We start from the raw sequence: 14649 nt of genomic DNA, 5'->3' as shown, positions 1-14649 counted from the left end.
TTTGAGCACATTTATGCGTGGTATTAATGAATTTAATGATCAATTACAATCTTACAAGTTATCTTAGAAAGAAAAGACCTAAAAGCATACCATTCAAGAAAAGAAAAGAAAAGCCTGAAAAGTGGGACATGATTCTCAAGTTTCTAGTGTGGCTGCATTGAACAAGAGGCAGAAATAAAATTATTCTTTTGATCAATTACTTTTAGTGCTCATGAGTAATTGCATCCGAAGTTTTTGGATTAGATCACGAAGTATTCATTCGTGATAAATAATATCAGAGAATGTTTAATTCTGAATTCGGTATTACGCGAAATGTTTAATTTTTGGATTAGATCACGAAGTATCCATTCGTGATAAATAATATCAGAGAATGTCTAATTCTTAATTTGGTATTACGCGAAATGCCCACACGAAGGCGTCTAGGTCAGGTATTAGGTCTCACAAGATCCGCTGAGTGTGAGAAAATATTATGGATTTTAGTCCCACCTCTTCCATTCATCGAGTAGACATTGGGTACTCATGCATATCATGTCATTAGTATATCTACCAAATCAAATATAACACATTAGAGTAATAATCTCTTACTCACTGGTGAACAAGAAATTCATCCGCACCATATATGATAACCGTTGGATGTTAAAAATACAGTTACCAAAATAACATAGCAATCAAATCCAACAGTTACTATATACATGATGTAGATGAATTTCTTACTCACCTGTTAGTAACACATCATTTTTGTAACATATTATTTTTAATTTTATAAGTAGGTTGATCGACATTTTTTTGTTAAAATAATATTCCTATATTGTTTTTCGACCAATAATATGGCATAGAAGGCACACCCAATATATACTCCACATTCCTATATCTTGTGGCAACCATACGCCACTGTAGACACTGTTAACCCAATTTTATAAAATTACCCTGATCAAAACCTACCTTGATCACAAGACTCCTAGAAAATAATTTTATTAGAGCAAACCATTAATAAATTTTTTGGACCACCAAATCCAGGACCATTCGATCCAACCCAACCGAACTCAACCAAAAGCATCTATCCCGCCTATTCAAATCCGTAAGCACAAAATTACATAACGCGAGTCGCGAGCAAATGAGCCAAAAATGGCTCTGGCGTTGCCTTCAGCTTCTTCTTCTGTCGAAATCCCCATTACAGGTACCTTCCTTTCTCTTCACATAGTCATATATATATATATATATAGTAGATGTGAAATTTGAATTTAGTACTGAACTAGGCAGAGACGATGAATATGGAATTTTTCAATTGATTGTGAAATCAATCAATCAGATTCTGTACATTTTCCCAATCATCACATTCATTAATATTCGTAGGTAAATGGAAAAGTTGCAGATTGATTAACTGCGTTTTGGATAGCAAAAGGAGAGGTCGATTTCAAGCCAGTTCTTGTGTTGCAATGTGTACGTCGTCGTCTTCAATTTCGATGTCGAAGAAGCTGGTGTGGATATGGACTGAGAACAAGCAAGTCATGACGGCCTCTGTGGAGAGAGGATGGAACACTTTCGTCTTCTCTTCTCATCGTAGAGACCTTGCCGATGAGTGGTCTTGTAAGCTGCTCTTGTATATCTATGGTCTTGCTTTTTCTGCATTATTAGCTTTTGTTCTTTGTTAGTGGTTGCTATGTGATTTTGTACTCTCTAGTCTCTAGTTCATAAGAAAATTGAACTTTCTCTATGCGCTCAATCACTGCCCCATCCCTTAAACATCAAATTGAACAACTTGATTCCATTAGTGTTCATACATATAGATTATAGACACAGTATTTAAGGAATCAAGCTTAAACTAGCCAAACAATTTAAAGAATACAATGAATTTTTGTTAACCTACCTAGTTTTTCTTCTTTATTTCGTTTCATATTTATATTTTTATCTTTCTTGAAACCCTCCAACAAATATTCCTCCCTAAGAGAAGAATGGACTTATCCACCAAGGGCACTAGTTTACTGGTACTTCTTCACCTTCTAAAGATTGAGAGTTCAAGTCTCCATTAGGGCAAGATAGGTGAGTAAATTTCAACTAGGAAAAATAATGAACTTGTCTGTGTGGTTTAATTCCTCTCAAGATCAACAAAAACTGAAATAAAAATTAGAAATCTTGCTATGTACACTCCTAAAATTCTAGACTGATGTTAGTCATTGAATTGTGGACACAGGTAAAAATATTTGGCAGTCAGAAGAAATATGAGAAATTGAAGAGATCAACTTTTTTGGTTTTGTTTTGTTTTGTTTTTGCGTGTGTATGTGTGGTAGGAAAGCTACACAAGCGCACACACAACACAGTCCTATGTGGGGCTCGGACTACTCACATCCCCTTTGCGGAGGAGAGCTTGCAGCACCTGTGCCAATGGCCTGATGGTAAGAGATCTCTTGAATGTAATTATATGACCATTTGTGTCATTTCAAGAATCAAAGCATTCTATAACAAAGGCAATGCCAACCAACATATGGAGAAACCTTGTAGTGTGCAAAACTGGCTGATTTTCATCAGTCATATAAGGTTTCCATTCTCACTTGTAGCTATATATACATATATTCAGTAAGAACATACCAAACGTAGCAATTAAAGCAGCAACTACTGTATTTGACACCCCATTACTATTTTAAAGCATGTCTATTCCATGTCACCAGAAACAGTGTTCAATCTTTTCGCTCTGATGTTTCTATTGTGAAACTTACAGCAATTGCGATGATTTATCCACTCTTTATTGAAGAGGGACAGCTTTTTGATAGTGAACATAGAAGAGTTGCTACATTCTCTGAAATTTCTTCTCCAGAACAATTAAAGCAGCTCCAACCAGAGGATGAGCAGGCACAAAATGTCATTGTTAATCTACTAGATTGGCAGGTATGCCCATTATAAATACTCTTGGGAATTTAAGGCCATGAATATTGATCTCATACGCTTTCACACACACCTGCATTCTGCATTGAATTTTTCTAAATATGTTTAAACCCCCGTGTTGACAATTGATGAAATCACATAGAAAACTATACCTTATGGAGCACTAAGGAATGGGAATGAACTTATCTCTCAATCACTTGCAATGGAAGAATGATATTTTTAACAGAAGCTGTTATGTCTTGTCCACTTGGTCAATATCTTGGATGCTACTCGTGTTATGATTTTTAAGTATACAATATTACTGTTCGAGGCATGTTGGAATCGACTTTTTCCTTCAATCACAGGGATGCTTTTAGCCTAGGAAAAAGAAAGAACACTTTAACGATATTGTTGGAAGATGTTTACCTGTCGGTGTGTATCTTTAGTAGCTAAGCTTGCTTTAAGGCCATTACAGTCAAATCCATTTTAATGAGCATATCAATTATTACAGTAAAAAGCTGCGAGATTTTTCTGATGTTCCAGCAACTTTTGTTGCAGTCTCCATGCTTTTTGGGATTCTCCCATGCCCATGGAATGTTAATATGCACAATAATGGGCTAGTTAGAGTTGCACACTGTTGTCACGTTCGCATTTCCTTTAGATTGCTGGATGAGGCTGTGGCCCTTGTATACAACTCTCAAATGATAGTTATGCTCCAGCACTATAATTGTCCAATCACTTTACATTAAGCTATGATAAGCAACATGATAAAATCTCTATTATTTTTGCCAGGAATGCTCCTTCACTGCTCTTGCTTTTATCAATCAACTTATTTGTTACCAGATGAAATAATTTAGCTCATTTTCTGGAAATATAGATATATTTTTTCTCAATATTTATGATGAGGGCCTGCTTCTCAGTTGGTCTCTGGTCATGTGTTTTTTAGGTGATACCTGCAGAGAATATTGTTGTAGCATTCCAAAGTAGTCAAAAAACAGTATTTGCCATCTCTAAGACTCCTTCTGAAGCACAAATTTTCCTGGAGGTAATTATTAAATATACAAAATTGAAGACCGAATGAATAACCTGTACTTGTTGAAAGAACTGCTAAAATTCTTTGATATTGTGAACTTTGCTCTTTAAATGCACTGTACACTTTCAGATTTTAGTTTTTGTAGGCCTTGGAGATGGGTCTGGGTGGAGTTCTTTTGAAAGTTGAGGATGTCAAAGCAGTCCTTGAGCTGAAGGTAATGCCTTCTAAGATGAGGCGGTATTTTGACTGGTATAGCACTGCTCCTTATCATGGTTAATATTATCAGGACTATTTGGACAGAAGAAATGAAGTGAACAATCTATTGGGCTTGACTAAAGCAACGATAACTCTAGTTCAAATGGTTGGAATGGGTGATCGAGTCTGTGTGGACCTCTGTAGCCTCATGAGACCTGGCGAAGGACTTCTGGTAGGTTCAACTGTCCTGGTTACATTCCTGTGGTTCTCTTAGTTATAACTCCCATATTCATATATTAGGCTACATGCTTATTGCAAAATATCTTTTTCTTAGGTTGGATCTTTTGCTAGAGGGCTATTCCTTGTTCACTCGGAATGCTTGGAATCAAATTACATTTCCAGCAGGCCTTTTCGAGTCAATGCGGTGAGCTTTAGTTTGGAGTAGCTAGTGATGATATCTTGGTGACTGATGTTATTGTTAAATCTTGCTGAGGGTTATGCCATTAGGTTTAATATATCAGTTGCCGTAGCAAGCTTAATGGTGTCTGCTTAGTTCAGTATATGCAAAAGCTGATTAATTCACCTATACCTTTTTCTCTCTTCATGGCATGGTCAAATGAGATCAATGTTGTAATTAGAAAAAAATAATATATATATATATAAATATGAATATTTTTTACTTATTGTTCAATATCATATTAAAATCTCTCTCTCTCTCTCTCTCTCTCTCTCTCTCTCTCTCTCTCTCTTTCTCTCTCTCTCTCTCTCTCTCTCTCTCTCTCATTATATATCATATTAGTGATTAGTCCATCTGTTTATTTATTTTGTTTTGCTTTATTATTTTATTTTTTTATTATTATCTCGTGTTTTAAGCATTTCGATAAATTACACCCCTCCCAAATATATATATTATATATTATTTACATTAAAGATGTTTTTATTTTGGTATGGCACAATTTGCATGTCCAAATGCAGTGGAAGTTAGATTGAATTGTTTCAGTACCATTTGTTCTACGAACATCTCATACATTATATTTCCTGTTGAATTAATAGGTCTAGAAACTTGTTTTGCCGAAAAAATTAGTGTGCATATATTTTTCCCAGGAGGTTTTTGTCTCCATGACAGTACCTGGGGCACATCTCTCCTACTGAAGAATACTCATAGAAGTTCAGTTGATATCCTTCCTTTTAGCTAATCATAATTATCTTTTGGGGGCAAATGAATCACCTTCATTGAGTTGCAAACATGATGGTTGGAGTTGCATAGAGCTAATCGGTTGATTTGCATATTTACTTGCATTTACGAATATGCAGGGGCCGGTACATGCCTATGTTGCTGTTCCAGGAGGAAAGACTTCCTACCTTTCAGAGTTAAAAGCAGGGAAAGAGGTAATTGTGGTTGATCAAAGTGGTGTGCAACGGACAGCAACTGTGGGCCGTGTAAAGATAGAGACCAGACCGTTAATCCTTGTGGAGGCACAGGTTTGTGTACAACCACACTTTTTTTTTTCTTAGTTAACTGTACATTAATCTTAAGCTCAGAAGAAATGGGAAAAGCAACTTTTCAATCCACTGATCATTTGTTTGTGTGGTGGCTTTGAGTAAATGCCGTGTAGCATATGTTCACAATGTGGCATATTACTATAATACTGAATAATCTCAAATTGCATAGTTAACATCATATTCTGTGATATTGTCAATAAGTGCAAAGTCCCTAATGGGACACATTAACATAGTCTATTCGGCATTAGGGGGGTGAGGCTAATGGCTACCTGTCTAAGCACTTGTCACAATGTAATGAAGATCTTGTAAACTTAGCAGGACATCCTACATCTTCAAGTCTTTCAACCTGCAATTAGTTTTGCAGAGTAGGTAATAGCTGCATTGAAGGTCCGAAACGAGCATCAGAATGATCTTTATTCTAGGTTTCATGGTTAGTGTTCCTTAATCTTAGAATGCTTTTGATATGCTGTTTTACCTTGGTCATTTCTCTTTCGAAAAAATATCAGCAGTTTGATTAGGTGGGGCCAAAATAGATGAGTTTTGCAGCACGAAGTCTGTCTAGTTTGGCTGGTGATAGTGCTTTGTTTTTGCATTGATTGCATTATGCGTCTTAGTTGGCTTCATATATCTTTCTGGTGTTTTGTAATGGCAGCTGGATTATTTATCATCTCAGTTTCTCATGGATAGCATCTTCTTCCAAGAGGATATACTGTTCATAAGTTCTTTTTGTTCCTTTATTTATTTATTTATTTTTTGTTTTTAGTTTTTATATTTGTCAGGATTTCTACATTTTAATCCTTTGTTCTAGTTTTGGAAATTTTCTTAACCCGGACTATCCCCCTTGCTTATCTTGTATTGCTGCTTGTTGAAATTTGATCTCAGCTTGCTTACCCAAAAGAGAAAAAGAAGAAGATATTTGTAGAAAAGTAATGTAACATATTTGAAAACAGAAACGTTTATTTGAGAAAACAAATTATCTTTGAGGAAGAGTTAAATAACTTATTACTGAATTAAAGGTAATAAGAATATTGAACATTGAAAATCATAGGTCAAGTTGGAGTACCTAATACAAGGTGCTGACCCAAGGAGAGTTCTCGTTCCTCTTACTTGACCACATTGTGAGAAGGTCCATATGCTGTATTCAGTTAATCTAGAAAGGGAAGAAAAGGAGCAAGTAGAAAAGAGAGGAAAAGAAAGAATTTTGGATTGGTACAGTTTTTTTGTGAGAAGGTCCATATGCTGTATTCAGTTGACTTTTTGAAACTTCTCATATTGCAGAGAGATTCAGATGGTCACACTCCTTACAGCATCATTCTACAAAATGCAGAAACAGTTGCCCTAGTCTGTCCCCACCAAGGTCTATTATGCCCCTACACATAATTTTCTTGAAGCCTACTTGATTTTTTAATCGTATTCTTCATTTTCTAGATTTAATCTGTGACCTCTACTCTTTGCCAGGAAATGGACATAAAATGATGGCCATTCCAGTAACGTCACTCAAAGTTGGCGACGAGGTTCTTCTGAGAGTACAAGGAGGTGCTCGACACACGGGAATTGAGATCCAAGAATTCATTGTTGAGAAATGAACACGATTTGTATCCTATAGAACTGGTTTGTCATTATCACACGGTGACATGTTCATTGTCATATGTTGCTGAGTTTCAACCTATGGACCTTAGAGATGGCAATTAATGTGATGTTGAAGAAGATTGTGATCTGTCTAGGACCATCCCCGTCACATTTGAGAAACCAAATCAAATCAGTTACCCTATGCAAGTGTGGCTACTGTTGTATTATTTGTGATACTACGGTCAATAATGAAGAATTTCTGGTGATTCTGATCCTATTTTGCCTGCTCTCTTTGCTTCAACAACCAATACAAATCTTCCCCAATTGATTAGCAAGCCTTTTTTGTAAATCACCAGACTGATAATCGAAACCTATGGTATTATGAAATGTACTTTCGGTGTATAATTTATCTGTTACTGAAAAGAAAGACTAAATAAAAGGATTTTTTTTTTTTCTAAATGGAGACAGACAATTTGAAGCTTCTATAAAGGGTTACTGGTTTTAGTATTGTGAAGGGAGCGGTTTGAAAATTAAAATTTAAGAAAAACAATTTAAAATATCAAATAAGTTTGAAGTTTCAAACATTTTTAATAAAATGATAAAAAGAAAAATCGGATATTAAACTGTGACCCTTTGTAATAAAGGAACTCAAAAGCTTAGAAGAAACTTATTTAGATATGATTAAGACGAAGACAATTCAGAAATCGTTCACAAAATAATGAAATTCTTACTACTCCATGGCTTATACTTACTGTTGGAGGGTGCGTTTTCATCAATCAACTTGATCTTGAATATAAATGAAAGTTCGAAGCAACAGAAGAACGTCGAGTTTCACACGAGGTCAATCACGAATAGTTAATTTGCCTAAAACATGAAAGGATTAAAGAAAATGATAGAAGTTAAGAAACTACGACCATAAGCTATATGTTTACAGATAAAATGTTCAAGCATTAACTACAGTGATGACTCCCTTACTTGCTTCATAAAAAATCGAGAAATGTACTGGTGCCAAATCTACCATATATCGTTCATCTTATTACAACTGGATTTATACCTAGAGAGAACAGAACAAGTGCCACTGAAGCATGGTCATTGCGCGGGAAGAGTTGAGGCTGCAGCAGTCTTCTTAAAATCTATTTTGTCAACCTTCACCTCTCCATCAATGAGTTCATAAACATAGACAACAACACGCAAGCCATCAATGTCCATGAGCACAAAACTTGGGTTCACATCATAGGTGATACTGCTGTACGCACCAGTGGCAGACCCAGGATTTATGACAACGCCACCCTCATGTTTGTAGGCCTTGAACTGATGGGTGTGGCCGCTAATAAGGATGTCCACATCTAACTGTCTCTGGAGCATCGCTAGAGAGTCCAGGTCTCCCCATGGAACGATCTTCAGATTATGAATGCACGATAAGAACTTATTAGTGTTATTAAGTTACAACAAACAAAATGAGAACAATATTGAATATTTAGACAGTACTTAGTGACGTTTCATTTTGTAATGATGTAGATACCATTGGTACTTCGAGAAATAAGAAAATGGTAGATCTGGGAACTGGCAATAGAAAATTCATAATACCACTGTGCTTGGAACAATTAGGATAATCAGTCAACAACTTCATAAATCCCAATATAAGATGCCTCCTTGCTAAAATTTGATTTTTGGTATAAATAAAGGCTTCTGTCCTACCAATCAGAGTGATATCAGAGTGATGGGAGGAGTTAGCTGGATGTAGACCTACACTAAGTATTATTTGTAATTGGTTATTCTGAATCTCGAAACCATGTTCTCACTCTTGATAATTCGAGCATTTTGATATTGCACCAAGCAATGACCCCTCAAACTCTCACTATATACTGGAAAAAGTATATTTGTAAGATTAAATTTGGCACCATGCTTGTGGAGGTTGAAGAATCAAATTGAATCAAATCTGGTGACCCTTGCAGCAATACTGAGAGAGGGAGAAGAATCAAACCTGATGACCATGGCATAACCCAAGCTTAAATTGTCCAATGGTAAGTGTTTTGGTCTCTGGATAGCGGGAATCCTCATCATATTCACCTCGTGTAACATGCAAGCTTGGACAAAGGCTCTTCAAGTAATCATGAACTTCCTGCTCATGGAAACAACCATAGAAGTACGCTCAGGTACAAAGGTTTTAGCAAGGTATAAATAAATATGGAAAGAAAAATGTGAATTGTTTCCCCTTGTGGATATCAGTTATAGTACCATGCTCTGTGTCAGTCTTATATACACTTAAATTAAGTATATGGGACAGACAACATAAATTACATTCACAAGGCAAGCAACTTTACTATCATTGGTACAACCACCTGGTGCTTGATGAACTTGCACCTTTTTTCTTACACTGAAAATTTTAGTTCATAGCAATTGACGGTAGCAGTTGATTGTCACAAACTTGAAAATCCAAGGCAGCAAAACTAATCATCGTCATCCTAATTCCTTGCCCATCTCTTATTAATTAGATCGGTCATGAATTCTCTTCTTTCATTCTTTTCTATTATAAACTCTCTCCTACAATATATAACCTTGTAAAATACTTATCAAAAATAAAAATAATTAACTTTGTATAATCATTTCTAAAAATTTCATCCCGTGTTAATTTGGGACTCCTTCACTGTCTAACTTTTATGTGAATTGGTCGCCCTCTTTGTACCAGTGCATTTATGTCTTTGCACATGTCTTATACCACCAAAGTCGACTTTCTCTTAGTTTATTTCTAATAGGCGCTACTCCTATTTTATTCCCTCACATTTTGATTAGTAATCCTATCTCTTCTAGTCACTCCTATCATCCATCTTTACATCCTAATTTCTGCTATTGTTGTTCATGTTTCTTTTTCAATGCGGGAGACTGTGCACCATATAAAATAGTTGGCCTAATAACTGCTCTGAAAAATTTTCCTGTTAATTTATTTGTTATTTTCTATTGCATAAAACACCACAAATAAATTAAAAGAACAGTTATTAGGCAGCAAAACTGATTGTTATCACCAAAAAAAACAACTTTGTAAAAGTAATATCTAAATTTTTTAATTTCCATCAAAAGAAGGGGCATTTTGAATTCTTCAAATAAGTCAATGTTTCTCGAACAGATATTCAAATAGTGCATTAATTAAATAGTCTCTCACTCAAACAACTCTCCAACTCCTAACCCACCAGGTAACCTCTTAGTCACAGGGAAGCCTAAACACAGACAAAAAGCCAAAGCAATAAGCATGGGTAAACAACAACCAAACTGAAGGACTCACACCAGGAATTTTTTTTTGTTTTTGGTGGCCAAGGATGATGAATTGCAGTGGCAGCGACTGACACCTCTATCAGAAGGCAATCATGAATGCTCCAATCCGGGAGGTGTAAATATCTTATTGAAGGCAGTGAACAGTGTTATTATATGGTGTCACAAACAATCTTGCACTTGTGCCTGCAAAGAGTATATTGCCAACTGAAAATAACTATTGATATGGCAAGCTAATGTTGTCGTTGAAATCTAATGGTGCCCCATTCATGCCAAAATCCAATAATTAAAGAACAAGTCTGCCTAAAAAAAAGGCTTCAAATGCCTAAAAAGTTTCCTACCTCTTTCACAAACCAATCTAGAACCGAGATCTTCAATGCCCAAAGATGCCAATGAGATACGTGGCAAGAGTGCCACTTAAAAATTTCTTTTGCAACAAATGACCAATCCCATTGTCAGCCTTCCTAGATAGCTAGATTGTCAACTGTTAGAATGTTATATATATATATATATATGTTGGGCCATTATGTAATTACATTATGTTAGTAGGGCCCTTGTGTTATTAAGGTGATTTGTATCCCTTATATAAGCCTATATAGGCTTATTAGGTTTGTAAGTGTGTATGTGTGAAATATAGAACAAGCTCTCTCTCCTCCTCTTTGTGTCTCTCATGATAAACAACATGGTATTAGAGCTCTACGAATTCATGGGTGCGAGGGTCTGTAATTGTGTGGTTTAAGATCGGAATCACGATCGGAATCGCGATTGTGGTGTTGGTGTTCCGTTCGTCGCCGGCAGCTCCCCGTTCACTGTCATCAGATCTGCATCGTCATTCGTCGTCGTCAGATCTGCATCGTTTGTCATCGTCGTTGCCGGCAGCTTCTTTTTTGGTTGTCAGCGAGCTCGTCATCAGATCTACCGTCTTGATTTACAAAGGAGAGATTAGTCGAAATTTTTTTTTGGCCGAAAGTTGCAGAGGTAGCTGTCTCTTGATTCGGCCGTTGCTTGTGACTGGGTCGCCATTGTCTTCGCTGCTTTGTTCACCAGCGTTTGTGAAGGTGTGAAGAAGAAGACCCTTGTTTGGCTACACAGTTATGCTATTCCAATCCTGGTTTACTAAACCTGGAGTACTATTCCAACCCTGGATAGCCCGGATTCGGCCCGTTTGACCAGATCTGGCCCGTTTTGTCGCCTTAAAAAAGCCCTATATGGATTGAAACAATCTCCACGGGCTTAATTTGGAAAATTCTCCGAGGCGGCATTAAAATTTGGTCTTAACAGATGTCAGACTGACCATTCGGTATTTCACCAGCACACTAAAGCTGGCTTCATCTTTCTTATGGTATATGTAGATGATATTGTGATCACAGGTGATGATTCTGATGGCGTTGCTAAGTTGAAGTTGTTTCTGCAATATCGATTCCACACTAAAGACTTGGGTAAACTTAGGTATTTCTTGGGTATTGAAGTTGCTAGATCCAAGAAGGGTATAAGCTTATCCCAACAAAAATATGTGTTGGATTTATTAGAAGAAACAGGTATGTTGGGTGGTCGCCCAGTTGATGCTCCTATGGATTCAAATACAAAACTTGTGTCTGATGAGGGTGATCTATTTAATGATCTGGGCAGATTTCGTCATCTTGTTGGGAAGTTAATTTATCTCACTATCACTCGACCTGATATTTCATATACAGTTAGTGTTGTAAGTCAGTTCATGGAAGCTCCTAGAATGCCACATTGGATTGCTGTTCTTCGGATTATCCGATATCTCAAGCAAGCTCCAGGTGTTGGGTTACTATATAAATCAAATGGTCATCTTAGGGTGGAAGGTTTTACAGATGCCGACTGGGCTGGTTCTCCTTCAGATAGGAGATCTACTATAGGCTACTGCACATTTGTAGGAGGAAATCTTGTTACATGGCGAAGTAAAAAGCAAACGGTGGTAGCTCGATCTAGTGTTGAAGCTGAGTATAGGGCAATGGCCCATACTACTAGTCTACTAGTGAGTCGACCTGGATACAACATTTTCTAAAAGAACTTGGGTTGACAGTTGAAGCTCCTACTCCATTGTTTTGTGATAATCAAGCAGCAGTTTACATTGCCTCAAATCCTGTGTTTCATGAGAGGACCAAACATATTGAAATTGATTGTCACTTCATTCGAGAAAAGATATTGCGTGGGAGCATCTCTACTCCATTTGTAATGTCTGAAGATCAATTAGCTGATATGTTTACCAAAGCATTGGGTCATAACCGGTTAAGAACTATCTGTTCCAAGCTGGGATTATTTGATATATATTCTCCAGCTTAAGGGGGAGTATTAGAATGTTATATATATATATATATATATATATGTTGGGCCATTATGTAATTACATTATGTTAGTAGGGCCCTTGTGTTATTAAGGTGACTTGTATCCCTTATATAAGCCTATATAGGCTTATTAGGTTTGTAAGTGTGTATGTGTGAAATATAGAACAAGCTCTCTCTCCTCCTCTCTGTGTCTCTCATGATAAACAACATCAACAATGTGAGATAATCTCCTATCTCCTTTTAACTTGAATGATGGAAGAATTTCTCTGGCGATCTCAACACTGCCATATATCTATTTCTAACGGTCATCACTCTGTGGTCCCTAGTCCCTACTATCCTCTATTGTCGATTTGTAGCTCACCAACACTCTACCATCATGCCATTCAAACTATCAATTTTCTGCTAGGGAGAACTGTCATGTGGCTTAACAAGGACATAATTTAAATGGTTGTAAGCATATTCACATCAACCAATACACACAAGAGAGCTTTCAGAAGACACAGTTTCAACATTGGAAAGTTAAAGCTAGCTATCAAAATCATCTTGTATCTAACTGAAACTTAATACAAACACTATATGGGAGGCAAACTCGACAAGCATGGGGGTTCCAAGTGTTTGTCAAGCCAAAAAAAATTATAATTTTGCACAGTTAAACCTAATCAAACGGGAGTTGGGACACCTACCAAAATAATAAATAAAAGAATCAAGTAACCACAATAATTTCATGCCTTCTAGCAATTCTTCTCGATTTTGTGTTTATGGACACAAGGATTAAATTATGGTCAAACAAGGAAAATCAAATGCATGTTGTGAATGAAATTCAGAGATTGGTTCCAGCATCAGTTATCATTTGATAAAAAAATAAAAAATAAAAAAATACAATAATTCAAAGAGGATTAAGCAAAAAAAAGAAAAAGAAAAAAGAACACGTACACAATCAAGAAAACATTAGCAAACCCAGAAAAAGAAAAATCAAAATATTGAGAAGAAGAAGTGGGGTACTTTGATACAGAGATTGCCTGTGCAAATGATGTGCTGGATCTTGCCAGGAACAAGCATGGATTTAAACTTTGCCGGTAGATCAGGTGCCCTGTGTGGGATGTGAAGATCCCCAATTGCCAGCACTAACACCATTCTCTTCTACTCCAATAGTTTACATAAACCACCTAATGCTCAAAATTTCATCACAATCTGCACCAAAAATTACAATAACTAAATTAACACCCCAATTAATGCCTAAGAACACAAATCTTTCAAAATTCTTGACAAAAAAACGGATATTGTAAATTGATTCCTTAACATTACCTAACAGACTAACCCTAAAAGATAGAGAAGAGTGAAAAAATCTATACAAAATTTAGGTTTTAGTGGTGACACACCAAAATTTCAAATTCCATACGGCTGTATTTTCAAGATCTACATCAAAAACCTAAAATCGCATTTAAATATACAAAAACATATATATATATATATATATATATATATATATATATATCAGCGTATGAATATGTACAGACATATTCAAATCAACACTCAGACTTGGGGATTTACTCGTATAATATTTTCAATTGCTTTTCTTGAAAACCTCCACCTCCTCCTCGTTCGATGATGAAAGAGCTACAAACACGCATGAGCAATTTTTATTTTTTTATTTTGGATTAATTACACTCACACCCTGAAGTTTGCCTTATTAACAATCAGATGAAAGTTGACCTATTTTTTAACATTAACACCCCTTAAAATTGGTAAAATTAACGGTGACCCCCCTATTATATCTAACACAAGATAAATTGACCTTAATGGCCTTTGACTGGTCAATTGACCTATTTAAATCACAAATTTACTATTTTAACCTTTTAGTGATCTTTTACATATCAAACCCACCCAACACAATTCAAACAACATAAAGCA

The 14649-nt window shown here is 36.1% G+C and overlaps 2 protein-coding genes across 3 annotated transcripts; one reads left to right on the top strand and one right to left on the bottom strand.

Annotated features, from left to right (window-relative positions):
- Nucleotides 1–947: 947 nt before the first annotated feature.
- LOC132284084 (uncharacterized) lies at nucleotides 948–7434 on the top strand. The gene is made up of 10 exons (XM_059786151.1): nucleotides 948–1177; nucleotides 1354–1587; nucleotides 2717–2883; nucleotides 3806–3904; nucleotides 4038–4106; nucleotides 4179–4319; nucleotides 4422–4511; nucleotides 5402–5569; nucleotides 6869–6947; nucleotides 7049–7434. The coding sequence occupies exons 1-10, from the start codon at nucleotides 1126–1128 to the stop codon at nucleotides 7174–7176; spliced, it is 1227 nt and encodes a 408-aa protein (XP_059642134.1). The 5' UTR covers nucleotides 948–1125; the 3' UTR covers nucleotides 7177–7434.
- Nucleotides 7435–8039: 605 nt separating this feature from the next.
- On the bottom strand, nucleotides 8040–14396 carry LOC132283645 (vacuolar protein sorting-associated protein 29). Of its 2 annotated transcripts, none has more exons than XM_059785632.1 (4): nucleotides 14290–14396; nucleotides 13741–13929; nucleotides 9144–9281; nucleotides 8040–8557 (listed from the first exon to the last, which is right to left on the bottom strand). In XM_059785632.1, exons 2-4 carry the CDS (start codon nucleotides 13870–13872, stop codon nucleotides 8249–8251), a joined length of 579 nt encoding a protein of 192 aa, XP_059641615.1. In that variant the 5' UTR covers nucleotides 13873–13929; nucleotides 14290–14396; the 3' UTR covers nucleotides 8040–8248. The 2 variants fall into 2 exon arrangements, with proteins under 2 accessions (XP_059641615.1, XP_059641616.1); XM_059785633.1 differs by having other exon boundaries at nucleotides 14256–14335.
- Nucleotides 14397–14649: the final 253 nt, after the last annotated feature.

This window comes from Cornus florida, unplaced genomic scaffold (assembly GCF_030987335.1).
Source record: "Cornus florida cultivar Cherokee Brave unplaced genomic scaffold, ASM3098733v1 CherokeeBrave_3.0.0_Hap2_Chr11, whole genome shotgun sequence".
Classification (NCBI taxonomy): Eukaryota; Viridiplantae; Streptophyta; class Magnoliopsida; order Cornales; family Cornaceae; genus Cornus; species Cornus florida.
This window is presented reverse-complemented; position numbering and strand designations above follow the sequence as displayed.

What these genes read in the sequence shown, in the direction of transcription:
- LOC132284084 (XM_059786151.1), top strand. Translation starts at nt 1,126, where the DNA reads ATGGCTCTGGCGTTGCCTTCAGCTTCTTCTTCTGTCGAAATCCCCATT. An exon ending in GACCTGGCGAAGGACTTCTG is followed by an intron (nt 4,320 to 4,421) that starts GTAGGTTCAACT and finishes TCTTTTTCTTAG; the next exon opens with GTTGGATCTTTTGCTAGAGG. An exon ending in TAATCCTTGTGGAGGCACAG is followed by an intron (nt 5,570 to 6,868) that starts GTTTGTGTACAA and finishes CTCATATTGCAG; the next exon opens with AGAGATTCAGATGGTCACAC.
- LOC132283645 (XM_059785632.1), bottom strand. Translation starts at nt 13,872, where the DNA reads ATGGTGTTAGTGCTGGCAATTGGGGATCTTCACATCCCACACAGGGCA. An exon ending in CAGGCAATCTCTGTATCAAA is followed by an intron (nt 9,282 to 13,740) that starts GTACCCCACTTC and finishes TTCCATGAGCAG; the next exon opens with GAAGTTCATGATTACTTGAA. An exon ending in GGTTATGCCATGGTCATCAG is followed by an intron (nt 8,558 to 9,143) that starts GTTTGATTCTTC and finishes CATAATCTGAAG; the next exon opens with ATCGTTCCATGGGGAGACCT.